General features: G+C 39.0%; 2 protein-coding genes across 10 annotated transcripts in view; both read right to left on the bottom strand.

Moving 5' to 3' along the window:
• Window positions 1–863: 863 nt before the first annotated feature.
• Window positions 864–16508, bottom strand: LOC119781245 (ras-related protein Rap-2a-like). Its single transcript, XM_038281682.1, has 2 exons — window positions 15800–16508; window positions 864–2050 (listed from the first exon to the last, which is right to left on the bottom strand). The coding sequence occupies exons 1-2, from the start codon at window positions 16111–16113 to the stop codon at window positions 1813–1815; spliced, it is 552 nt and encodes a 183-aa protein (XP_038137610.1). The 5' UTR covers window positions 16114–16508; the 3' UTR covers window positions 864–1812.
• A 5143-nt stretch (window positions 16509–21651) lies between these two features.
• The window catches only part of mbnl2 (muscleblind-like splicing regulator 2), a 41714-nt gene continuing 35560 nt past the window's right edge, over window positions 21652–27805 (bottom strand). For all 9 annotated transcript variants that reach the window (XM_038280892.1, XM_038281053.1, XM_038281506.1 and 6 more), the window contains one exon: window positions 21652–26475. In XM_038280892.1, coding sequence (XP_038136820.1) covers window positions 26461–26475 — 15 coding nt within the window. In that variant the 3' untranslated portion in view covers window positions 21652–26460. The remainder of the gene's footprint in view (window positions 26476–27805) is intronic.

Here is a 27805-nt window from a genome sequence, read left to right as displayed (position 1 = left end):
ACTTAAAGTGTAAGGAATCAAAATAAAAACACTCATTCAGTTTCATAGCTAACTATGGCGATCCCAACGATGCACCGTTCTAACCAAACAGCTTCTTAAACATCCAGAATTATAGACGATGCATAACATAATCTTCATAATCTATAAATATTAGGGTGGAAACAATTCATTTAATTTAAAACCAATCACCTAATTTATTATTGACTGGATGACAGAGACTAACACATGTAATGAGCAGAAAGAGCAACCCACTCAAAGCAGCAATTATACCAAAGTTTTAAAAGCGATATAGTAATTTGCATTGAAGTTGAAAACTTTTATCTTTTGGGATTGAGCTAAATGCTAAACATCCAGGTGTGAATGCACGTTGTAGAAGAAAACTGATTAGTATATAGGAATGGATTACATTTTTTTTTTTGCTTGGATTCTTTTAAGTTCAAAAAAATGTTTAAAAAGTTTTTTTTTGTTTTGAAAATGATGAAATTTGAAGGAGGAATACATAATACCAAGGCTTCAGTTCCCCAGTTTTTTTTTGTTTTTGTTCAAAATTTGCATTATTTATCAATCTTTTCCTCCAAGATTTAGTTTTTTCTTATCTCCATGATAATCATCACTTTGAATCTTGTTTTTATAATTAAGTTATCCTCATAAATGTTGAGAAGGCTCATGATTGGATGTAGAATCCTGTTATGGTCCCTAAAGGCTCCTTCTTCACATCCAAATTAAGCATTAGGTTTATTTAAAATTCAACAATCCAAAACATCCAAAGATAATAAGTCATAGAACCAGAAAAGACTGAAAATATTGTTTCTTCCAAACAAGTTCATATAAAAAAACAGGAATTCATCAATAAACACATGAGACACTTGTGCGTAAAGTTTTATTTTTTGAAAATAAGTGTTTCTGACATCAAACCACTAACATAACTGGTGTGACCCAGACAGACGAGCTACTCGCTGACACTTCTGCTTACCTTATACTCAAATCAAGCATTTGGATCATACGTAGTGTGAAAAAGAAGACGAGTGTCCGAACATTTCAAACGACAAATTTGACTGACTGATACTGCCTCTTTGGGGCGAGACTGATTGTACTCAGTGTCAGTGTGACAGCACAGCTTCATGCACACATCATCCACAGTAGGTCAGCGTTTGGGATCTTCTGCAGGAACTCCGCCCTCCAAAGGTGCGGTTCTCTTAGACATTCTTGCATCTTTTCATTCATTCGTAGTTAAGTTAGGCGGGTCCTGCTGTGAAATGAGCTCCCAGTGCAACTCCCATCACAGTGGCGTTACGTATCTGTTACATGGTGGAAGGTCTTGCACTGCCAGATAATGTCCAAAAAGGTGCAAAAAAGAGACGGAAAACACAAAGGGAGGAAAAGAGACCACTGAGCGCACTGCCATACCTGCTTTAACCTATGGCTGCTTTCCCAAAGAGCATTTAGCACTACAATCCTCTTCACTAATATATATTTGGCACCACGGTGCATTAAGGAAACCCCAGGATTTCACTCCAAATGAATCAACCAGATGCTGATGGATGCTGGAGGTTGAGTGTTGCTTTGTTGTTCAAGTGGAAATCCAGTTTTTGTCAAACAGGTGCTGAATGCTTGGATCTGACTCACCTTTACCTTTTTCAGAGAGCGTTTTACTACATTTCCCACAATGCCTTTCTAGACAGAAGGCTGAAACTTGAAGAAATACTATCAACACAAGTGGATTTTTCTCCTCCGACTCTCTAACACGAATACATTTGCACTTTAATGCGCGTTCTACTCCCCCCCTCCACCCACCGCTCCTCCCTCAGGCGGTTACTGAATGCTACAGGCAGGGCAGCAGGTCTCCCTTCGGTCGGGCAAAGGGCAGAAGTCCATCTGCCTGACGATCTCAGCAAACAGTTCGTCCACCATCGTCTTGCTCTTGGCTGACGTCTCCATGAAGGGGCAGCCCCAGTCCTCAGCCAACGCCTGGCCCTCGCTGGGGGACACTTCTCTCTCGTCCTCCAGATCCACCTTGTTCCCCACGAGCACCACCGGCACCTGCTGGTACCTGCGCAGAAGACAAACATAGGGACTCATTTAAGTTTGTGTGGACCACTAGAACGCCTTTATTTGAACGCCTTTATTTTGAACCATCCAAGCTGGACTTGGCATTTTGCTTCAAATCAAAGGTGCATGCAAACTCAAACGATCAGACATCCTCCTTCCGGATTTTACTCAACGAAGAGTCCCCACCCGCCACACATTCAGCACCATGCTCTTTCTCAAACAGGATGCAGAAACTGAGACGGTGTTGAATCCTGAACTCTAACCTTAGCCAAAGAAAATGAGTCCTGCGCTGCTGTTCTTGGTTTATTAGTAACCTCTTATATAAGTCATCAGTCGTCTCCTGGAGTAATTTTGGTTGGCTTTCTAAACGTTCTCCACTGCTCCATGAATAGTTTCAAAAGCCAGAGAACTCTCAGTGACTTTGTTATCATGCATTCTTGAAATTTCTTGATCTTTCAACCTTCTTGATGATTTCATGAAGTACTTTCTGTTTTAAAAAGTAAATCCCACCATTTGAAAATCCTTAATCAGGTTTAGGGGTGTCCTTCAGACTAAATTTTGATCGATTATTTGATCAATTAAATGAAAAACTGATAAAGCTGCAGCTTTTTTTAGCCTGCATGCAGCATCTATATTACCCCCCCCCAGCAAATAAGAGGTTGCAAAAAACACCAGTCAGAATATGCTATAAAACACTGCCTCTTTATCTATGCTTTCATATTTTGTGAAAAATCTCCAAACTTTAAGCACTTTTCTAGAATTAAAAGCTTCTTTGCACAACTTTCTTTCTAACTTTCTTTCCTCTGAGCTATCAATACAAAGAAACCAGGCTGCAGAGACTAATGGGATGAGTTACTGAATAATTGAATAAAGCTAATGTGTTGCTCTAAAATGGGGTGACATGAACATTAGCTTTCGAAGAACCCCCCTCCATGTGCTTATGATATACATTAGGACATTTTACAAGAAGAAGAAGCAAATGTAAGCTGATGTCTAGTTCGGTCGTTTTGTTTGTCTCTGTCCAGCTTTGATGGATTTAGATTCAAGCCTGGTAGGAAAAATAAAGAATAAGGCAAGCCTATTTTAGTCCTTTTTCTTTTAATGTTTGGAAGTAATCAGTCGACTATGGTTGTGCACATTATTACACTACCGCCTCCATGCTTTATTATGAACCCCATTAGCTGGGCTGCTGAACTACATCAAGATAAAAAACAAACAAACACAAAAGGTCATGAAAAAAGAAAACAGTGCCCATCATCACCACAGACCAAGCATTAAACGTTGATCTGATCCACAATGGCGTCTTTTTACTCTTTTTGCTCCAAACCCAACCCTGATCTGTTGAGGCCTGGTCCTCTCCTGACATCTGACTGTCACAGTGGGGGAGGAGGTTGTTTGACAGGACCCAAATGCAGAGGTAGGGGAGGCCGAGGTGAGTTTTTGTAGATTTAATGAATTACACACAGGAAACAGAGGCGGGAATCCAAAAATCCAACATGAGAAATATAAAACAAACCAGAACCATGGAGACATTAGGGGAAAACAATCACAAGGAGCCAGGGTAAGATGAAGTAAGACGAGGTATGACAGAGTAAGACGTAGTTAGACAAAGTTAGACGAGGAAACAGCACTGAGGAACAGCACAAGGAGAGTATTTATGGGAGACTGAACAAAGAGAGCTGATTGGGAGCAGGTGTGAAGAGAGGAGTCTAGAAAGGAGCTACGGAAAAGGAGACCAAGGTTACGTTCACATTGCAGGCCTCGATGCTCAATTCCGATTTTTTTTTGTGAAATCCGATTTCTTTACGTTGCCGTTCATATTTCCAAATATATGCAACTTGGATGAGATATCCTGTGTGAACTGCAGTCATACAATGCAAGTGTTCCGCATGCGCAGTAGAGGACACAATGACCTTACAGGTCAGCTTGCTCTTTTTTTCCGGAAGTAAACATGGATGGTAGTGCCGGCGCGCATCTAGCGGTCTTTTCTAAACATAAAAACACAATCTTTTCAATATAGTTAAACATAAATACTGCTCTCCGCATCACCATCTGCCATGGTTGTTGTTTTTCTTGCCGGTTCTACATAGCAAGACGCAGAATAGTGACCTTTGTCGGGTATTAATGACGTTAAAGTCGGATGAATCCGACCCGGCCATTCAGACACAGGTTGCATTTGAAAAGATCGGATTCGCATCGGATTCAGGACCACATAGCCAAGTGGCCTGGGTCGCATTGAAAAAAATTGGATATGTGTTGTTTAGACTGTCATGAAAAGATCAGATCCAGGTCGCATATGGGCAAAATAAATCGGATTTGGGTCACTGCAGGCTGCAGTGTGAACGTAGCCTTTGGGAGACTGAACAAAGAGAGGGCTAACGAGCTGATTGGGAGCAGGTGTGAAGAGAGGAGTCTAGAAAGGAGCTAGGGAAAAGGAGACCAAGAGGGCAACCAAAGGCAACATATAAAAACCTAAGAACTGAAATATAACCAGAAAACACAACAAAATGGGAATAAAACCAATAAAACTAGACTAACAGAACCAAGACCATGACACTGACCTTCAAAGCTTTTCTAACAATCAACATGTAAAGAATAGAAATAACTTTTTAAAACTTCTGTGTATATTTGAAGAAAAATAAAGACAGAAGGAGTGAAGGAAAGGAGACAGAAAAGACGGCAATAAAGAACAGGAGGGAAATGAGGGAAGATACAAGAATAGATGCACAAAACAGAAGGACACATTGAAGAAATGGAGGCAGAACATCAGGAAAAATTGGACACAAAGAAAGAAGAGTGGGTAAAGATGGAAGGTCACATGGAAAGATAAGAAGATCAACCAAAAAAGAAAGACAGGAGGAAAGAATTAAGGTTACAAGGGAGAGAGAGCATGTAACCGAAGAATGACACATGGAGAGGACATAAAGGGCATAAAGAAAGAACGTACTGTCCATGACACAGGAAAATAGCCTAGAAATACAAATACTCCTTCAAGCAGCCATTATCAAGACCTGGAAAGTACTTAAAACAAATTCCATGCTTTTCCAGAACCCTTCTTTAAACTCTTGACTGGATTGTGAACCATGATTACTACCATCCTAAAGACACTGACCTCAAACATCCAATACAGCTGTCGTTCTAGAGGTGCTGTAATCTAGTCATTGGAGTTCTTGTCAAAGTCTCAGAAATCCAATAATTTAACTATCATTTTCCATCGTATACTAACTTACTGGTGACATACACCACACTAAATTTTAGCTTGACTTTATTCAAACATAAAATGTAATGATAAGTACACCCCCCTCATGTTTCACTTATGAAATAACGGCAGAATGTCGATTACAGTAGGTGTATTTTCTCACAACAGGTAATGGCACAGACCAGCTAATAGCTTCGACCATCAATCACTGCTAAGTGCTTTCAAGCTCGGCTTATTGATCTGCTGGCGCTATTGAGAAATTAGGCTCTTATCTACAAACTGGTGGCCCGATGCCACGTTGCTCTGCTGGGAAAAGAGCTGAGGTGTGGAAAAGAGCTGGCAAACATCTCACTGGCCCAACGAAGGTTGAGAGACGGAGGAAATGAATCCAGGTAGCAGTTTGTGGGATACTGATGGAGAGGCCTAAGCTTTTCCACTAACCAAGCGACGCCCTGGAAATGTTAAAGGGGCATTCCAGCTCACATGCCAAAAAGCTGTGAGTGGTGGCAACTGTTTTTTCATCAAGATTACACACTAAATAAGAAAAAAAAAGCTGTAAAAGTGCAACGGTCAAGGCCTTAAATGCCAAAGACCTCCCTGCTGTTTGACATTTACCACGCCCCCCCCATACCCAGCAAACACACATAAAAGAAGCAGCTGACCTCAGCGGGACGAGCATCTCGCATCGGCCTGTTTGCTTGGAAAGCCTAAGTCCGGAGGGCGTGAGGTGTGAACATAGAGAGCAACGTGCAGATAAATACAACCTGACAGGCTTGCAGAGAAACTCTATATATAACTACAAAAGATGGATTGAGAGCCAGTTGGAGGCGGCAATTGTATTGGGTTGTTAGTTGTAGCATCTAGCTACCGCTTCTCCCTGACTAAATGATCCAAAGCTCCTTAATGCAGCTGCTATACAGCTCTGTATCACATAGTCATAAAGTTAACATTCGTCAGTGCTTGGGATAAACCTCAATGGACAATTATACTGGTCAATGTTTACTAGAGCTGAGCACCAATCTAGGACCATTTGAAATATAACAGTAAGAGAACATTTCAAAATAAAGATGTGTTGAATACATTGGCATGCACAGACTATTTAAGGGACAGATGGAAAGAAAAACTGCACTGTAGTGAAACATTTAGACTTGTGTTTTGGCTTCCATGGGGGCACTTTAACATGCATTGGGTTCCCAAAAGGGCACTTCTCCGTGTGTTTTGACTCCCAAAGTTGCACTTAATAACGAGTTTCGGCTACAGAGGGGACACTAGCACACGATTTTGACTCCCAAGAGAAAAGTTTAGCACACCTTTTGGCTTCCAAGGATGCACTTTAGCACATGAAGTGGCTCCAGAGAGGTCATTTTAGCACGTTTTAACTCCTGGAGGGACTTAAGTATGCTTTTTGGCTCCAAAGAGGGCATTTAACTCACATTTTAGTACCCAATGGGCACTTTAGCCAAGCCTTTGGTACCGTGGGGGGACCTTTAGCTCCTGAAAGGGCATTTTAACATGCGTTTTGGCTTCTAAGAGGGAATTTAAACATGTATTTTTCAACAAAAGGGCCACCAGGAGGCCCCCGTGCACACCACTTGTTGAGTATGAGACATAAAAACATCCCTTTTCCTTAATTCTCCAAGTATTTCAAGTAATATATGTTTAAATTAAATAAAACTGAGCGATTAATTGATGTTATCTGCTAATCAAATTTTCTATTTTTAAATATTCTTTTCATAGAAATTTTTTTTTTTAACCTAATCCAGTGTTTCCCACAGGATTTTAAGGAGACTGTAGTGGGAGAGTCTCACCCTCGGGGGTTTTATGTGTGCACATTTTTAAGCGTGGTTTATCCCACTTAAAGGGGAATGCCGTTTTATTTTACATTGGGCCCTTGATTTTACCTTATTACATCATGTTCTACTCACCCATATTAGTTTTGTGTCATTTGGAGCTGTTCTGAAGATATTCCGTTATGTTATATTCATGTAACGTCTTCCTATGGGCAACGACTTGAAGGCACAAACTATACTGTTCATTATTTATCATTTATGGTACCCCAGTATTCATAACATGTAGGCAAATCACTGTCCCCCAGACATCTGCGGTTATATTTTTTATATTTATATATTTAAAAAACAAAGCTGAGTGTGTATGACGTCATCCGTACGTGCCGGCTACCGTCATTCATCCTGTCTGCTGAACTGCTGCTAGTTTTTGTCATGGTTTTGGTTATGTTGTGCTTTACTTTGCTCCTTGTTTGCTAGTTTTATTGGTTTAATTCCTATTTTGTTGTAATTTCTAGATTTATGATAGTTCTCATGTTTTTCTGTTGCCCTCTTGTGTGTGCGTTCCTTTCCCCTTGGCTCCCTCGTCGTCTCCTCACACCTGCTCCTTGTCAGCTCGTTAGCCCTCCCTTTGTCTCTGTCAGCTATTTATGCTCTCCCTCTGCTCTCACTCTTAGTTGGTTCCAAACCACAAGGGGAAAGGAACGCAATAGTTTCGGCAAGCAATGCCAGTTCCTGTGCCACAGCAAAAACTGTCTCTGAATAAAACTTTATTTAAAGATGCTTTTTAACAAGTAAAGAGGAACAAAAGCATTTTTATTTCAAGGCCAATACCAACAATAATACATCCTGGATAGAGGTAGTGCCGATTTTTCTGGCCCAGATATTTGAAGCTTTCTCTCCCTGCATTTACTTAATAGAAATGGCAAAATTTAGACTTAGACAGATTTCATTATCATTTCGCAGACACAGAGTGTATACAAAAAGAAATTTTGTTCAGTAAAACGATGACAAATGTTGCCCAAGTCGCAGTTCACACACATCAAACAAAGGATAAACAATGGCCCGCAAATGGAGGAATGCACGAGCTTCACGCAAACTCGAGGCACGGCTGCTGAATGCACAAATTTTTGGGGAGATGCTGACACAAGAAAAACGTTGACATGTGACATGTGCCAATATCCAGTTTTCTCTACACTCAAGAGGACAAAAAAGTGCATCTATTAAGAGAAAAACAGCCAAAGCTAGATAGTATATCCTGCAATGGATTGGCTGTAACCTCTGAAGGTATGAAGATGGGTGGAAAAAACTGGCTTCACAGAAACAACAACAGGAGGTAAGCAAAAGGGTCATAAATGTTTTTAGTTGAGTTTTCTGAATTCTTTGTCTTTTTAGTTGAGTTTCACCACAGCTTCATTTTAACAAGCTGCATGAAGAATCTGGAACAACTTTAGCTTACTGCCATTTACCTCTGCAGGGAGTTTATTTCAGATGCTGGATGGAAAAATACAAGCATGCAACTCTGCACACATAAAATGCATCCTTATAACTAATAAAGAAAAAACAAAACAGGACTTCATGTTTTCCATTTCCCCCCCCCCAAAGCTGCATAACATTTATTGGGCTACCTGCTGTGGTAAATATCCTCACTGACTTCAGCAACTCATTTTCACAAGCCCCACGTGCAAACCACAAACAAACAGTCAGGCATCTCCAGCATGAGGCCCTGCAGCCATCTCTCTGCATCTGTTGTTAATTCATTGTCAGAGGAGTTTAGCATGCAACAACGCCGCCTTGTATCCGAACAATCGCAGCTTCTGTAGCACCAACTCTGAGTCAACTCCCATAGGGTGTTGGTGCTGGAGAACAAAGCATCTGTGGCACCCTTGCTGCAGCGTGCGAGCCGCATGAAGGAGGAAATCAGGGATGATAAATAAAAGATTAGGAATATTTCTGTATAAACCAAGCTAACTTGCTTAAAAGGGTTTTACAATTGAACTCATGGTTTCAATACTAAACATGTATTGTAGTCATGAGAGGGGAGCTTAAAGGGATAGTTTAATTTTCTTTTACTGTTGATCCTTTAGGCATGGGTTTATCTGTACATATCCACACAGGAGGTCATTCAAATTGCTTTACAGAAAAATAAAGGAATTTAGATGCAACGATTACATTGGAAAAAAGAAAAAAACATTAAAGCAAAGTATATATCTCCAGTTAAAAGACATTAAAACTTCTGAACCCCTCTTTAAGCATAAAGTCATCTACTTAATCAATAAAGTAATTCTGACTTTTAATATGTAGTCAGAGCGTTTGTTTAAGAGCTGAGGCGCAGATAAACTAAGCAAGTCTGTGAGATGCATCTAGATTTGAGATCATTCACTGAAACAGAAAAAAAAAAAGATTTTAAAGCTTCCATTTTGACAAGAACAGGTTTAGTTTGATCTTTTTTCCTGGTGTTAAGAATGACCCGCAAAAAGGTCTAATTACAACAATATGACAAGCCGGTGTTCTGTCAGATCAGAATAGTCAATAATAGTCAATAACCATGCTCAAGATGTCAGATTTGCATACATCTGGCACTATGAGTGGAAGAAAGTCTACTAGGCTACTTTATTTATGGGTGATATGATACACGAAAAGTTGTAGTTGAAGGTAAACATACAAACTTACCAGAAAAGCATACCGAAAGCCAAGTAGGCTAGTTCATTTATGCTTAACACAATAAACTAAAAATTTGAGATAAACAGGATTTAAAGCTAAACTGCTTTAAACACAGACAGCCTCGCTCTCTGTGTTCACTACTTCACGCCCTGACGTAGCAGCTAACCTGTCGGATTGTCATGCAACGGTTAACTGTATGCGGATCTTGACAGGCTGATCTGCAAATGTAACAGAAGTTGTTTAAATGTTGTTTTTCTGTGTGCGCGCACATGCATATTACTATGGGTACGCTGGTCTGACGGGGTTTGGTGATATGACAGAACACCAGCCTTTTGAAACGAAACAATCACCGAGTAATTCTGTATTGCTTTGAAAGAAAGAGCATTATTGACATTAATGTTGTGAGGGTGGTAGAGAGCTGATTTGGCGACAGATTTAGTGGATGTTAAAAGTTCAGTGTTTCCAAAACAGCATCTCATAATAATAGATATTGTCGTGCTATATAATCTAAGCTATAGATTAGATTATAGTGGGCTGAGATTAGAGCCTTGAGGAACTCCAAGTGTGAGCTTCGTTCCTACTTTTCTAATAGCCGTAACAGTTCGACTAAATAAGATGCAAACAAAAAATAGCAATCAATTGTATTAACTATGAGTCTAAACTTTTAGTTTTTATCCATTTTGTGTGGGCTGCAAATCGTTACATATGAAAACTCTTAATAAGCTCAGGGTGTTTTTGAGCAAGAACGACTTTATTAAAGCAATAATAAAAATAAAAATAAAACTCATGTTTTTGACATTGCATATCAATTTATAAATAAAAAACAAAACAATCAGATATAATTTTAGTGGCTAAACAAGAAGACTTGCGACGACGAATCCGCGTAAATATAAATTTCCATCGGCTTTTAATTAAAACGAGATTGAGACTTTTAAATAAGTAATATTTAGCCCATTTTCTAAAACCATGACCAGAGTAGACAAAAAGTCCTTTAAATCTTAGAAAACTGACCTTTTAAACACATCACATAATAGGATTAGCATTTTCAGTTTACTGCAGTCACTTTTTAACCCCTATTTTTATCTTTCGCTGTACTGATAATTTAATTTAATCGATTTTGTGCTGACTTTATGAGCATCAGACATTTCAAATAAATTCAATATAACAATATCTGATGTTTCCTTAATTGTTATTACAGCTAGTAGTCTCTAGTATATTAAAACCAGCCAATATTTTTTAAATAAAAATCATCAAATTAAATTCTAATGTGGTGTAAGCAATGACTATTACTTAAGAAAACAGGTGTGGCTTCACCTAAAATAAATGTGCAGAGAAATGGTGGTAAAGTAGATCTGCATAATCTTATTTTTAATCTAATCCAAGAATTCAGCATGCTGAGGTGAGTAGATCTTTAATCTTAACGATTTCGGGCAAACATGCTGGCATAAGTTATTAATCAGTTTTGTATAAGTTATGAACAAGCTGAAGTACGCTGAAACACGCTTACACACGTCTACATACGACAAATACGTTGTGCGTGGGCCATAAGTTAGAGGTAAGTTATCTGATCATTGACATATGTTAAGTAGTGTTGGACCGACACCAATACCTGTATCTCGCCCCAATACTGTACTAAAATATTGGTGTCGGCAAGTATCGACAAATAGGGCACCGATACCATTTTGAGAGGCAAAAGTTTACTGTCATCCATTCCAGGTAGGCAATAAAAAGTTCTACTGGAGTCACTTTGTATTAGTATTTTTCCTGCTTCACAAAGGTAGGCAGCATCTTGACAAAGCCATGATGGCAGTTATTTTACATCCAGGTAGTATGCAGTTCTTCATATAGACACACACACATCAAACAGATGGTATCGGCCAATACTGCACAGCCATGTATAGGGGCCAAAAATTGCATCGGTGCAACATTAATGTTAAGTGAAAGTTACTCATAGGTCGTGGTGTCGACCTTATCCAAAACCTTTGAGTAACTTATGCATAACTTATCAAGATCTTATCTCCAACGCATATCAATGTATTTGGCTTGTTCCAGATGACCGCTGAACGGGTTTCTGACTTAAAGCTACTGTTTAACCTCTTAAAATCTTAAGACCTTAAGTGGGGGTAATAATTCAGAATGCATAAAATTCCACCAGTAAACTTTTTACCAGCAGGTGGAGCCATTGAGCGCGGCTCCAAGCTGACACCAAAAGTTCCAAACCCCACAGCTCTGGAACTGTTATAGCTAGAGGTCTGAAATTTTCTGTATTTGTGGTTGACATGGTGTAGAACAAATATAATACAATAAAACCTGCTTTTTCTCAAGAATGTCTTTCTTACTGCTGCATTTCGAGAATAAAAAAACAACAACTTTGAGTCATGTTTGAACTGATGCGGGTTGGTCTGTGTTCTAGTCACCAAATTTTTATTTATATATTAGGAAACAAGAGGGTGTTAGATTTCAAATAATGCATTGCACATGTAATGTGGGCTTACAGTTCCTAAGTTATTTGCTTTTCCATTTGGGTATGCAAAATATGTGAGGATAACCCAAAATGAGGTGGATGTTAAGAGGTTAATGACGTACTGGTAGTGTTTTGGTATGAAAGGGAGTTCAGAGGGGGAAATCCTCCCTGCATCTACGACCTTGACCAACAAACTTCCTATCAGACATGACGCTGAATCTGCTGCGACTGCAAACCTTCTTTCTTTTTTATTTTTATTTATTCTTTTTTTTTTTTGGGGGGGGGGGGGGGGGGGGGGGGGGGGCAGTAAACAGCAGCTAGGTTAGTACCGCGATCAAAGAAATCTTTTTATGCAGGCCAGGCACCTCCCAGCACATCGCTGCTCCCCTCAGGACACAGGCTTGTGCATTATTTCATGGGCATTACGCTGCCGTGCGTTATGCATAAGTTAGGCTTTTGTTGGACATTCAGCGTTTTAGAAGATTCTGGGACGTCAGGCATATGCCGTCTACATTGGCATGGTGTAACAAGGGCTTTACCAGTGCCGGCAGAGCTTCTGCATGACATCAGACCAGATTAAGGGAATTTTCTGTCATTGCTGCAACATCTTAGAATCACATTCAAGACTGATCACTGATACTTTGACTAGTCCAACATACTTTTTGTTCTTAGGTGAAGATTAAACCAGACACACTGTAGAACCAGAGGTATATGTTAGATATCAACCTAAAGCAGCTTGAAATCATCCATTTTCTTACACGTTTATCCCAAGTGGGGTCACGAGGGGTGCTGGTGCCCGGACAGGTCACCAGTCCATCACAGGGCAACACAGAGACAAACAACCATTCACACCTAAGGGGACTTTCGAGAAGCCAATGAACCTAACAGACATGTTTTTGGACTATGGGAGGAACCCAGAGAGAGAACCCAAACAGAACATGCAAAAACCATGCAGAAAGACCCCAGGCCAGGAATTGAAACCAGAACCTTCTTGCTACAAGGCAGCAGTGCTACCCACTGCTCCACTGAGCAGCCCACTTGCAATCATACTCTATTGAAATCTCCACATGTGCAAAAGTGGGAAATGTTTATGAAATATTTTACTCCTTCAGCTTTTTAAGGGACTTGGTATTGAGCTTCACAATCAACTCCCAACATGTTAAATCCACTCTAGACCCTCGATCTATATTTTAAATGAAATAAATGAGTAAAAATCATCCACAGACCAGTAAATATTACCCCTTGCCTTAAGTGATGTCCACTTTTTAAGTATTGGTTTCTTGTGTCCATCGCCACAAAAAAGCATCAAAACAAATTCCTTCCTCTCTGTATTTTTCTGAACCGCTACCTGGCTCACTTATTATACCATACATGCCTACAATGAGCCTGTTTATGGGCAGAAGCATAAAAATCATCTCACTGTGATAAAAATACACAATCTATATACCACTTACAAGTCAGCTGGAGCAAATAAAAATAATCAAAGGGGCTTTATTTGAAGTGCACTTTCAAAAACTACCTAGAACGGAATAAAATTGCACATTAAATGAGCATACATTGGATCTATAAAAGCTATATCCCACCTCTCTCCCAGTTTGAGCCGCTGAAAGGTTCCAGGCATTACAGAAATTACATTCATTTTGCATCTGGGAGGAAAGTCTCCCTAGTGGTGACTAGTGGTGATAGTCATCTCAATGTGGGAAATTAGAGATAGACATCAAAGCATTTTTTGTACCCCTAAGGGGCAACAAGATAAGTTGAAGAGGTTGCGATATAATTACCAAGGAGGGGACTATGTTTTTGTTATTTAGTCCCAATCTTTAGACTGCCTAAAGGATTATGGGTACTTGTTTATTCTAGACGGGATTAGAGCAACATAAAGAGTATCTGCAGATTGAGTTAAATGTGTTAACTTAGCAAGCATCTTGCACTAAATACATTCAATTAAATGAGTACTTTCCTGCTTAAACTACTCTCTTCACCTTGATTGCAAACACTAAAAGCCTCTTGCCAAGAAAATTGCTCCGTACCTCCACCAAAGTGCCCTCTGGGACACGTAGTTTTAAGTCTCTCCACCCTATTCCTACTCAGCGGCGCATGACGCTCACCTCCTGCTATTAGACACAGCATCATTGCAGCGTGAAAAGGCAGCTCCGGCGCTTTGAACGTGCTCTCCTCCTGGGCTGGAAGGGGGGGAAATAACCTCCACATACCAAGGCGATCATAATACAGGAAAAAGGCCACACCCTGATGTTGTTTTCACACATAACAGCTTCCATGAGTTTAATCAGATGCTAAAGTTGTGCTCTGCAGGGATCTTACCTTCTCTTGCTCATGTCTCCCTGCATAAGCTGTCTAGTTCATGTGGCTCCCTAATGGAGGCCTGATGTCTTCTTGGCTTCCAACGCGGCACAATCCCATTAAGCTCTAGTGAGTGGGCACACATCGCTGTGTGGTGTTTGTTGTTACAGCTGCTGGCTCAGCAACAAGTTTGGATGGAGGAGAGATAGCTAATGGAGACCAGGAGCTAAGGAGTTGTTCACCCTTTCTGCTTATCTGGGATTGTGCAGAAAGTCAGAGGCAGCTGTTTAGGGTGGCAGCTGACTGGAGGCTGCTGTTTCGCCGCCGTTATATTATTCATGTCTGTGGAGTTCCCTCATGCATTCGCCTCTGCTGTGAATCGTCAGCTCTGACGCTGCTTCCACTCAGGTCAACCGGTTCACTCCGAGAAAAAAATAAAAAAATGAGAACACTTATCAACATTTATTCTTTTATTTGACTCTCTCTTAATAGTCCTACTAAATCAAAACATATAATCTCTATAGAGCCATATCTTTAACTGGCTTTGTGTAAAGACTAAAGAATCATCTGTTCTGCACATTTCGAGAGAACAGCCTCACGGAGCAAAGAATTTATGAGCGCATCTCGGCTCATAAGGGGGGTAGATCTTAGATTTTCTCACAGAGATGAGATCATGGGATGGACTGAGTCATTGTCTAAACTGATCAAAGCTGGTCAGTGTTTTAAATCAAGACGAAGAAGAAGATGAAGAGGCAGAATCCGGGAGACGGCCGATAGTTGTTGTGTGACAGGTGAGCTGCAGCTGGGTTCTTCAGAGGAAGCTTGTTGGAGTCTCTCACGAAGCACTCAGGGGGAGGAAGAGGGAGAGGGGGGGGGGGGTGAAAGGATGGGAGCATAGAGATGGATTTCATTTGGGAAAATAAAAAAAGTGGGCTTCTTAGTGTTTTTTGATGTTTTGAATGTTGTTTGATGTTTGATGTTTTGAATGTTTTCCAAGAAACACACCTCAAAAAAGTTATTATGAGACACATGTTAAAATAAGGATGCTGCTGTTTGCTTAAGGCGAGGGGTGACCTAGTGGTTCCCTGACCCTTAACCCTAAAGGGGTGCGGAGGTAAATTTCTCCAATGTGAGATCAATAAAGTTCATGAAAAAAAAAAACATGTTTAAAATAATTGAGTGAAAACAATCCATCTGTTTTGTGTTATGATTATTGAAACTGTGGCGCCCCTTGGCAGTCCCGCCCTGGGCAAAGAGCCATATGGCCTAAACCAAGCAAATCTCCTGATTTTAACATTGAAAACACTTCTAGTGGTAAAAACATGTGGGCAGGCTCACCTCTTGACCCTGATGATCTGGTCCCTCATGGGCTTGATGTCCTGAAAACTTTGCTGGTTGACCAGGCTGTAGACAAGGATGAAGCCCTGGCCGTTCCTGATGTAAAGGTCCCTCATGGAGGCGAACTGCTCGGTCCCCGCCGTGTCCAGGATCTCCAGCACCGATGGAGAGGAGTCCACCTCGATCTCCTTCCTGTAGAAATCTTCAATGGTCGGGTCGTACTTCTCTATGAACGTCCCGGTGACGAACTGGACGGTGAGGGCGGACTTGCCCACCCCGCCGCTGCCCAGCACCACCACCTTATACTCCCGCATCGCCTACCGCTCCTCTGGAGACAAACCCCGCGTGCAGAGGAGAGAGGAGAAACGCATCCCCATGCAAGCCTGCAGCCAGCCTCCCGGAAGAGGAGATGCTCCCACGGCCACGCAGGAATGGATGCCGGAGCCTTTTCTACTGAGATATTCCCACGCTACCTCGAAGGGACACCGTTACGGAGACATCCATGATGCAAAGAGCAAGAAGAGCGGCTATTATTAGAAACATCTGGACGGATCATCCTTTTTTATGATGCAGAAAAGCTGAGCTCCATTTCTCTGCACCTCGGTTTGAAGGAGGAGCAGATGTGACGTTAAAAAGACAGTGGAGCTGGGAATCCACGCCTCTGAAGGCAGCGCATCCTCTGGATGCGAGCGTTTCCTAGAACATATGGAGCTACATTAGTGCCGAAATTTATCAGGGAAGGAGGAGGGGCGATTTTTAAACAGCTCCCTTTATTCATGTGAATTATTTCTAAAAAAAAAAAAAACAAGAACAACAAAAAAAAAACAATCTACTTATTTCATTTATGAGCAATTATACGGAAGTCAATCCCATAGGCTGCAGAAGATGTTTAGGGCTACTGAAGAAATAATAAAAAAAAGTTAACTGATTTTTAAATATAATTTCAGTTTAATCTCAGAATTCTGACTTTAATTTCAGAATTCAGCCTTCTCAGAATTCTTAAAATTCTGACTTTAATCTCAACATTCTGACTTTTTCCCAGAATTCTGACTGATCTCAAAATGCTCACTTTTTTCTCAGGATTCTGACTTTAGTCTCAGAATTCTGACTTTAATCCCAGAAATTAGCCTTTCTTTCTCAGAATTCTCAAAATTCTGATTTTAATCTCAGCATTCTGACTTTTCCCAGAATTCTGATTAATCTCAGAATTCTGAAATTTTTCTCAGAATTCTGACTTTAATCTCAGAATTTTAGATCTTAATGTAGATGGGCACCATGAAGGAAGAGGAATTGGAATTAGGCGACTTTTTTATGTACCCGAGGGGTCCTCGGTGATGCTGTTTCATTAATGGAGGAGCAGAAGGTGATTACAGTTTTTCTCGATTGTTTACACACAAATATTGGTACTTGAAACACAATGACCACAAAATGTAACTCATGCACCAACCCCCTGAACCAATTCGGCTAAACTACAAGCACAATTCCTGCTTTACACTCAAATTGCAGTTCTAAAACACACTTTTTCCAAAACTCTACACACAATTGTCATGAAGAAAATCTTTTGTTTTCACAAGGAACACACTGTTATTCAAAACTCTAAAGTTAATTTCCTTACTATGCACACTGACTCCTCACATGGGCAAACACCTAACACACATGTTTCCACTCAGCAATCAGAGCTTTAGCATAAAAAGGCAACAGGTGAGCTCTTCTGTTTTGGAGCAATGGAGGCCAATGTTGTAAACAGAGGCAGAGCCAGAGCCAGAGGAGTGAGAGTAAGAGGAGGACGATGGGGAGGGCGAGGACGAGGAAGGCCAAGGACAATCATTTCTGATGAGATCCGAGCCACTTTGGTTGACCATGTGGTCAACCATGGCCTAACAATGAGGGAGGCTGGGCAAAGAGTACAGCCAAATTTGAGCAGGTACACTGTAGCATCCATCATCCGGACTTTCCGCAATGAGAATAGGTAAGAAATCTACTCTCACTACAAAACTGCAGTACTGCATATCAATACAGTACTCAATGAGTACAGTAGTACAGTATTACCTGTGGACTGTTCTGTAGGACATTGTGTTTCGAGTATTTGGGAAATGTATTTCTACACAGTATTTACAGTATTGCACTCTTTGTATTGCAGAACTGAAAGATTACCAACAAGAGGTGGACGGGGCCGTCTTCTGTCTCCTGAACAGGAAACAGAGATCATGAACATGGTTCTTGAAAATAACGCCATTACCTTACGGCAAATACAAAGAAAAACAATAGAAAACAATGAGATATTTCAAAATATTGATAGGGTAAGTTTATCAACGCTGGACCATGTCTTGCACAGAAATAAACTGAGGATGAAGCAGGTCTACAGGGTGCCATTTGAGCGCAATTCAGAAAGAGTCAAAGAATAGCGATATAACTATGTGCAAGTACGTCCTATACATTCCCACCCTTGATGCATACTGTCAACATTGTATAAATCATACATATTTCTATTATTTTGTAATCATAATGATTGTGCTTCACAATAGTGACCGCTCCATGTCTACTTCTGATATTGTCATGTGTGTTTCAGAGAGTCCTTGAGCTGGAGGTGGATGCAGTGGAGCACCAGTTCTTCTTCATTGATGAGGTTGGATTCAACCTCACAAAAAGACGAAGGAGGGGAAGGAATATAATCGGCCAGCGTGCCATTGTTGAAGTCCCTGGCCAGCGCGGAGGGAACATCACAATGTGTGCAGCGATGACCCACCATGGCATCATCCATCACCATGCTACCCTTGGCCCCTACAACACTGCCCATCTGATCACATTCCTGGACACCCTACACAACACACTCATTCCACCAGATCAGATAGACGGCCCAGAGCAGCTCAGGTACGTTGTCATTTGGGACAACGTAAGCTTCCACCGGGCTGCTGTGGTTCATAACTGGTTCACTGACCACCCACGCTTTTCAGTTGTTTATCTCCCTCCATATTCTCCATTCCTCAATCCTATTGAGGAATTTTTTTCTGCCTGGAGATGGAAAGTGTACGACCTAAATTCAGAAACGCGTATACCCCTTTTCCAAGCTATGGAAGACGCATGTGGAGATATAGCAGTTGATGCTTTTCATGGCTGGATTCGCCATGCTAGGCGATATTTCCCCCGCTGCTTGGCCAGGGAAAACATTGCTTGTGATGTAGATGAGGTGCTGTGGCCAGACCGAAACAGAAGAGAGGATGCAGCATAGTTTATTTTGTTTTGTTTTTTTATTACTGTAACTGTATACAGTAAAATCTTCTGCACTGTATGTGCAACTTTGTGTCGGTTGGGATGTATACTGTGTACATTGTTTTGTGGGAAAAATAAAACATGTTTGTTACAGTATATTTGTGTGTTCTGAGTATAAAAACAATATTCTAAAATATTTTACAACGCACTTATGTATTTAATGTCTGTAGTAAGTGTAACACTGAACAAAAAGTCATTATGATGAATGGAGAATGGTGTTTTACACTGAGCACATCAGTGTTTAAATGCTTTTTTTAATTGTCTGTTCATATGATAGTTTGTGTGTGTCATCTGAACACAAAATGGCCTTTTGTGAAGAAATAAAACTGTTTTGAATGTAAAGTTTCATTTTGCAGGAGAATTGAAGGGTTTTACCCGTTGTGTGTGTGTTTGTTGGATTTGTGTGTAGAGTTCTGAGAATACGAGCCATGTTTTCAGAAATGTGTGTAAACAATCCAGAAAAACTGTAAAACAAGAGAGCTAGTTCAGTCTAAAACAGACATGGCTATGGCTTGATGCTAACATGTTTGTTAGTTGTCAGAATTCAGTTAGAATTCTGAGAAAAAAGTCAGAATTCTGAAATTAAATTCAGAATTCTGAGACTAGAGTCAGAATTCTTAGATTAAAGTCAGAATTCTTAGAAAAAAGTCAGAATTCTGACTTTTTTCTCATATTATACTGAAATAATTTTTTTCCCCAATAATTGAAATATCTTTAAATACACATTAACATGAATTCAACACACTGTAGTAAACAGATAAATGGAGGCAGAAGATGTCTTTCAGTCATCAATGCACACATTCAGCGACACACAGGAGCGCTTTCAAACCTGGGCACCGTTTCATTACCAACACCTGTCCCATCAATGAGGAATCTAAATCCCAGGGCTAAATTATGTTTGTTACATGACTCCATATGTAATAGAGTGACTATAGGACCAGCTTGATATAACACAATTTCATACAATATATATATATATATATATAATTAGGCGGTTTTCAGTGGCCCTAATCTTCTTCCATACATAGACAGTCTAATGATGAATATGAAATATTTTCCAGCTGTTTAGAATTTGGTGTTGTAAAACACACCACATGTTTGCAAACAAAACTGTAATAACCTCCATTTCCATTATAAAATTCAATTGTGCAAACTGTCATCACTAAAATAAGTTTACTAAATTAAAACACTGCGATAAAATAAAAATAATTACAATTGAATTAAATTAACGAAAACATTTTTAAATTCGATGCAAAGTTTTTAAGCTTTGATAGGCTCTTTTTGCTCTATTTTTGAAAGTAGAACAGAAAGAGCGACATAGCTTTGTGCACATTTGTAACGGAAACACAACTATAGTAAGATAGATAAAACCTACATGTGTCCTTGCATAAGCTGAGGGAGATCTGGAGAATGAGGGGAAATGTTTCGCAGCTGAGACAAAATGTAAGCATGGCAACTGATGGAGGAAGACTAATGTACATAAGGAGACCTGAACAGGAACAATTGCTAAACTGGTAAAATTGAACAAAGAAATGGACTAAATACAGTAAGTCCCTATAGAAATCGAGAAAAAAAGGTACTTCTGGGCGCTCCAGGTTGTGTGCAGGTCTTGAATGACATGAGTTCCCTGTTAGTTCATGCTTAATTCTCAAGCCTCAGCAGTAAATTTGTTATAGTAGTTTATTTCTAAGAAAGCAGCAAAATGGATTCTATGATGTTGAGCTGAATTGATCCTGTTGCAGCAAAGCATCCCCAAACAATGACGCTTCCACCTCCATGCTTCTCAGGTGGTATATTCTCCCTCCCCAAAAAAACAAACAAATATTTCCTCTATTCTGGGGTCACTACTGTATTCAATTTATGGCTAATCTGATTCTACAGGTATGTATTTTAACCCGTTGTAGTTCCCGTAATGACATTTTAGTTTTTATTTATGTTTTATTTTGATCTGGGAGTGAACCTGGTTGTACAAACCTGGGAGTGTTGTCATGTCACAGCCATTTTAGTCTAATATTAGCCCCTTTAAGTTGGAATAAATATGATGTAATTTATTCCTCAGCAGAAATTATTATTTTTAATGATATTTAACAGAGCGTTACTAATTAGTTGTAGTGCTTCAGTCTTGTGGTATTGTTACAATGATTATTTCTCATAAATATAGGTTTACTTCTAATATATTCGCAATTAACTGAATTATACAATCTCATTTATATGAGGACATTAGTAACCCATCTTCTTTTTTGCTTAACTGCAGGGACAGGAAATGACCCTAAAATATAAATGATAGAAAACATATACTTATGCATTAACTGTGGCCTCTACATTTTTTTTTTTCATAAAAGCAACAGCTGAACTCTGGGATATTCCCATAACCATGCAGGTCTGAGTCAGCTCAATGCTGGAGATTTGTTTATTTTTACGGCTGTAGGGATTTGGGTCCAGCTGTGGGGTTTTAAGCAGGCCTTTAGGGAAAACACCAGAGCAAGGACGTTCCAGGGAAAGGATGTTCCAGCTCTGCTGGTTTCACATGATTCTAGTTTAAACTTCAAACTCTAGTCAAGAAATAAGACCAAACACAAAAGTGATTTTATTTTCTTTATTTCTTCCTCTCAATAGATTTTACACTATCTCGCTTGAACCAAAGAAACAACCGACTATATAAACATAAAATAGCACAAAATATATGCAAAAGAATACATTTAAAAGGATTACATTAAAACTATGATTCCAATGAGGGTCTTATTGTCATTTTAACTTTGTAAAAGAGAATATAACCTGCAGTCTGAGCTGTAGTGCCCTCTGCTGTCAAAAGCTGTGAATTACACACTCAAACTGTTCCATTGTAAGGCAATGGGACCATACGAGGCTACTACAGATCCAGGAGATAAGTTTGGTTTGCAGTCCTCCCTGTTGGCTTTCTGATGCACACATTAAAACCTTTAAGAAAAAAAAAAAGAAATAAGAAAAAAACACCTCAGATATAAAGAATTACATTTGAAATGAAACTCCGAGGGGATTTGAGAATTGAGACCGTTCAAGTCATTTTTTTTTTATGTATTTCATAAGAGCTCTTAAAAACATAAAACCTCAAGCACGATGGACTCAAGATAAGGCAAAGTGTTTGAATAAGCTGAGTCTGCTCAGTTGACCAACTGCTCAGAAAGTGCTTACATTTGTTTTGTTTTTTCCACCCCTCTCTTTCTCATTTAAACCATCTTTTCGATAACGACCAACGCATTTCAACAAAACATCTGAAAAGGATCCAACACACACGGTTGCTGAAGGTTGTTCGGACTTTTTTTTTCATTTTCCTCTTTAAAAACATTCAGTACGTTATCATTTAGCAAGTAAAGAAAAGTTTTTTCATGCAACAATATGTCGAATTAATTACCGATGCTTTTAAAGTCTAAAGGAAGTGGGGGAAAAAAAGTGCAATCCTAAAATCTATGGATAAATACAATTTAAATAAAAGTCTGTGTGGTACTTAAAGGTCCTTTGTAAGGGGAGTTTTCATCTGAACTTAATTTATAGATTATTTAGTTCTTACATATATATATATATATATATATATATATATTCATATGTAATCTATATAACATTGATGATTTTAAATCTAGAAGTGTTACAGTCGGTATAGAGGCTGTTATTTGCTAATGAAAATATCAGTTCACTCTCATATTCTCATCGAAGAATAAGAAATGTTCATTGCTTTACAATCTACTTTGTGTACAGAGTTCTAGCAAAAAAAAGAAACAAACAGAACAAATGAACAAAAAAATCAACTTAACAATGTAATTTACAAAAATACCAAACTTTAGTAACTGCAACATTTGGTTGCCACCGCAACAACTTAATATTGTTATGAAATACTATCATACTAGAGTGAAAAGTACATCTTTTTCAAAATTTTCTTTAAATTTTTTTCACTTTTTTTTTTTAATCCTGTCGATAAAATGTCATCTATACAATAATCTTTTTTTTTTTTTTTATTTTATTCCTCCGATATCACAAGCAACTCTAGTAATATGTTTAACGCTCCTCACATCAAACTTTTAATTTTCATCCTCGTTGAGAAGGCGAGAAAGATCCAGAGGTGTTTCCAGTTCCGTTTTAGGCGCGGGCTTCTCGGGCTCACGCCACCCCCCCCCCCCTGCTGCCGTGTGACTTCTTGTCTGCCGACTCGACGGAGGGCTCGATCTTTGAAGAAAAGAAAAAAAACGACCGACCCGTGCAGAAACGTTGCACAGCTCAATAAATTACATTCATCTCAAAACAGAATAGTTTACAACATTGTTTTTGAGTAAAATCTCACGTGACTTAAGATAAGTTACAACAAAACAGGTCATTTTACTGCCTTAAAAAAAGGGTACGTAGCAGCTAATAAGCTAATACTGACCGATAACGTAATACCTTACAAACGCATAATAATTCTGCCCGTTTTAAACGTCATAATGACTAAAGAACACATAATTTAATGAGGATTTTGAACCATTAACATAACTATTGGAGTAGCACTAGCATATTAAGACCCTTTTTTCCCTTCATTTATATTTAAATAGTTACTATTTTTGCCTACTTTAACGCTGGTGGGACAAGATTTTCATAAAATGGTTTAGAAGTTTCAGTTTAAAAGTTACTAATGTATAATCCTACACAAACCTCTTTATTTTATATACTTTATTTAGGCATCACAGAGTGAGACCATTGACAAATCATATCAATTTCAATAAACAGTTTCCTCAATTTAGCATCTGTTAAAGGAGAAAACAACAAATAAATTTTCCATACAAACATAAATAAATGTTTTTTTCTTCATAAAATGTCTTTTTTTTTTTTTTACCACTAGTGGGCAGCAGAGCTAACATATGGGTCTAAATTGAGTCAGTGTTGTATTTTGTTGGGTTATTGCATGAAAATAAAGTTAATTATTGCATCACAAAATGGTCTAGATAACCCAGATATAATTCAAAATATTCTTCTCTGCACTAAACTTTTAATATACTATCATTAAAATGAGACAAAAATGTAAGAAATCTAAAAAAAAAACAGCCTTTTAGGCTATGAGGAAGTGGGCGTTTTTAGGGGACATCCTTAAACTGAAAAGATAAATATATATACATATATATTTATATATAAATATAAAAAAAAGTGTAATTCTTGAAAATTAATAGTGTTTGTGCTGTTTAGGAAAATATGTATTGGATTACATAAGGGTCATGTTTGTTCATTAAAGATCAGCTGATTCTAAGAGCCAATGTTAAAATATTTATAGTTTGCAACGTATATTTAATAAGAAATTCATGCATAGATTCATGCTTTCATGCACCGATGACAATTTAAATAATTTGAAGCGTAGTTGGTAGTTAGATCACTGTGAAACGTGATAGAAGGCAGGAGGAACATTTCTAATTGAATACAAAAGAAGAATATGTTATTGGCTCAAAAGCTTCATAGGAGTTTTGCCGACCTCTTATGTTATTGGGCTTATTCCATTTAAAATGATCAAAGCCAGCTATCGGCCGTTATCAGCTTATTGCGGCTACAGGGTACAAAAACGTCACAATGTGCGTGAAAACAAACTGTTTTGATTGTGGATTGTCAGTGTTGATCAAAGCACCATCAGATCGTGCCAGAACTTTTGATCAAATGGAGAAAAAAAATAAAAATAAAAACCTAAAAAGTAAAACCAAAATAATTTATCTTTTTTTTCTGATCTTGGCCTTAAAAAAAAAAAAAAGATATATGTGAACGTTCATTACGGGAGGCGAAGGTTCAAACACACCTTAATAGTAGACACAACACAACTTCTTTAAATAAGTCGGAATACATTTTCTAGAATAGAAACTTTCAAAATGACAGACACTTTACATACATTACACAGTTTACAATACGATGTGTTCTCACTCACGTTCCTCATGTAAACTACTGAAACCCATGTAAGAAACGACGGATACACCGTTGAAGCGTCACCAGACATTCTACAAAGCTAGTTTTGATTTGTCGATCCTCCAAGCTCTCTTCCTTCAGTAAAGTCACTTGTGATGTAAAATGAGCGGTTGCTAGGCAGGTGTTTCCTAGCAACACATAGTGTAATGTCTTTTCCCGAAAAAAAACCCCCCAAAAGATGCGGTTTTATCAGCCGGTGGTTTTTGTGACTCTTAGTGATCCAGCCCTGGGTGTTTAGTGTGTCGTCGATGAGCTTTTTTTTGAAATTCTTTTTTGTTTTGTTTTTATTTTCTTTTTTTAGGCACTTCTACAGTTTTCTAAAATGGAAACAGGATTATCGGTGATAGTAGGGTTGGACAGGACAACCGACGGTCACAGATAGCCCTCCAGTTCAAGTTCAAGTCATCTTTTTGCTTGACGAATGTTGTCAAATGCACAGTTTTCTTTTTAATTTATAATTTTTTTTTTTTTTTTTTTACAAACTTTTTTTTTGTGTTGTTTTCATTTAGATTTAGCACTTAAGTCCCTCACATGTCCCCCGGTCCTAAAACTTCATAAAAAAAAAAAAAAAGAAAAAAAAAAAAGAAGAAGAAACTCTTCCACCAGGTTTGGAGTTACCATCTTTTGCAAGTCCTCGCTTAAAGTCGCAGTCTGCCGGCAGACCATCAGTTTCCTGATATGACACACACAACGCACACAGTCGCACGTACACAGAAGGCTTGGCATGTCTGAAGTTCACCCTCCAGCTTCGTCAAGCCCTTGGCACAGGCTCGAGCCTTTAGATTCTCCGGTCTTGACTGCATGCAAACAAGCTGGATTGGCCTCACAGCAAATAAAGGGCGAGCAGGTTGACTTTGCAGCAACGGGGAGGGAGGGGGGAGAGAAAACAAGATGGAATTTGGAGGGTGTGTGCTCTATGGCATCCTTATCCAAGCCGCAGCTTTGGCAAGATGTTTCCAGGGATAAAATGTCTGCAAGAGCTTCAGCTTCTGGGGGGGGGGCTGTGATAATTAATAAGCAGCAAGAGGGAGAAAAGATCTCTTCTGAAATAAAAAAGCTAAACGAAAGGGTGTGGCTGTGTAGGTGCTCCTCCATTCTCCTTCTTCAACCTACTAAAGGGTTTTCTAAAACAAGAGTAGAGATCCCACTGTGGCTATAGTGTATCTATGTATGCACTATACATAAGAATAATTGTGACTTTTCATGTGCGTATTCCGTTTTCTAACAATACATACACTATTTTTTATATATAATATATGTATATATCTTTTGTTTACTGTGTGTGAGTTACACCGGCACTGCAGTCCTTGTGGTTAAATTGAAGTGTTTACACTCTTAGCATGCAGGTTGCTGGACCTCTGGGGGAGAGGCAAGGTAGTATTTACAGAGGGGCTGTTTTGGGCTTCCTAGTGCGGCTTCGTGACGTTCCATCTCGCTCCCGACGCTCACTTCAGGATGATCTGCAAGCCAGAGAGACAAAAACAAGAGAAGGGGGAGATTATTTTAGTCGGCATGCAAAAGATTCGCCACAATGAGCTCATATCTGAGGGGAAAGTAAAGTCTAAAACTGTTGGGACTATTGCACCTGATCAAAACCTATGCGGATAGCAACCGTCTAGTGTTCTTATCCATAGCTCCTTTTCACATTCAGGTACAACCACAGACAATGTCTATCAATGACTTTTCATCAGATAGAAATACACAAAGTAGATTGGTAAGAACGCCATCAGCGATAATCAAGAATTCTTTTGTCTTGCCTCTGATTGTGATGATCTAAACGGATCCACTGCAGCTCTGGCTGTTTGCTAATGTCCTGAACCTCAACTTCTCTGCAGCCTCAGACAGGTTTTCTTTACATAGTGGTGTTATATGACTAAGCTAATACGTTTCTTTCTGAAATATTACAGCGTCCATGTCATGTTGGCATGTTCTTTTTTTGTTTTAGGCTTTTCTTTCGTTCAGTTTGTTGGTAAATAAAGCCCCTTCAGTGTTATGTTATTAACAATAACAACAACGCATGACCGGGATACATATGCATGCGGGCAATGTTTAAGCAAGGAAGGAGTGGGGCTTTAGCAAGTCAGCGACTTTAACCAAAGAAAAAAAAGAAGTAGTGAAGATTAGTCAAGATCCAGTGTTACTTTAGGAGGAAGAATGAATTGGACTGCTAATACAGTAAGAACATGCTGTTCACTGAGGCGTTGCAAAGTCTACAGTTGCTTGAGTAAACATCCTAATAAATACCAGAGGTCGGTAGTAATTATTTACATTTAGTCAGTTAAATTTGAGTCACAATTGGAAAAATTTTTACTTTTAGGAGTAGGTTTTCTGTGCCGTACTACTAACTTTTACTTGAGTAATGCTCTTGTAAAGTATTGCTACTACTTAAGTACTTAAGTAAAATATCTGATTTCTCTGTCGTCTTTGCGTAATTTGAACTATTCCAAAATCAGTAGATATTAACAGTGGAAGTTTGTTACCCTGTCCTAACATATATTAAGTTGTCGGATTGATTTTCTGAATTTATATTGAAAAGGAATTGGTATAAGTATTTCTGCTGCATGAATTTGTTCTTGTTTCTTCATATTTATTGCACATACGGTCTATCTGCCAGCATCATTTATAGACATTTAATCTGATGTTATTATCCAACAGTTACTCGGTACTCAAGTTGCGTTTTTACTGAATACATTTTGTAGTTTTACTTGAGTCATTTCTGGGATGACTACTTTTTACTTTTACTTGAGAAAAAAAAAATTATCTAAAAGTAGTGCTACTCCTACTTGAGTA

Source organism: Cyprinodon tularosa, unplaced genomic scaffold, assembly GCF_016077235.1.
Source record: "Cyprinodon tularosa strain WSP-4 unplaced genomic scaffold, ASM1607723v1 ctg1, whole genome shotgun sequence".
NCBI classification, from domain to species: Eukaryota; Metazoa; Chordata; class Actinopteri; order Cyprinodontiformes; family Cyprinodontidae; genus Cyprinodon; species Cyprinodon tularosa.
Note: the sequence above shows the minus strand (reverse complement) of the source record. Positions and strands in the feature narration are given on the sequence as shown.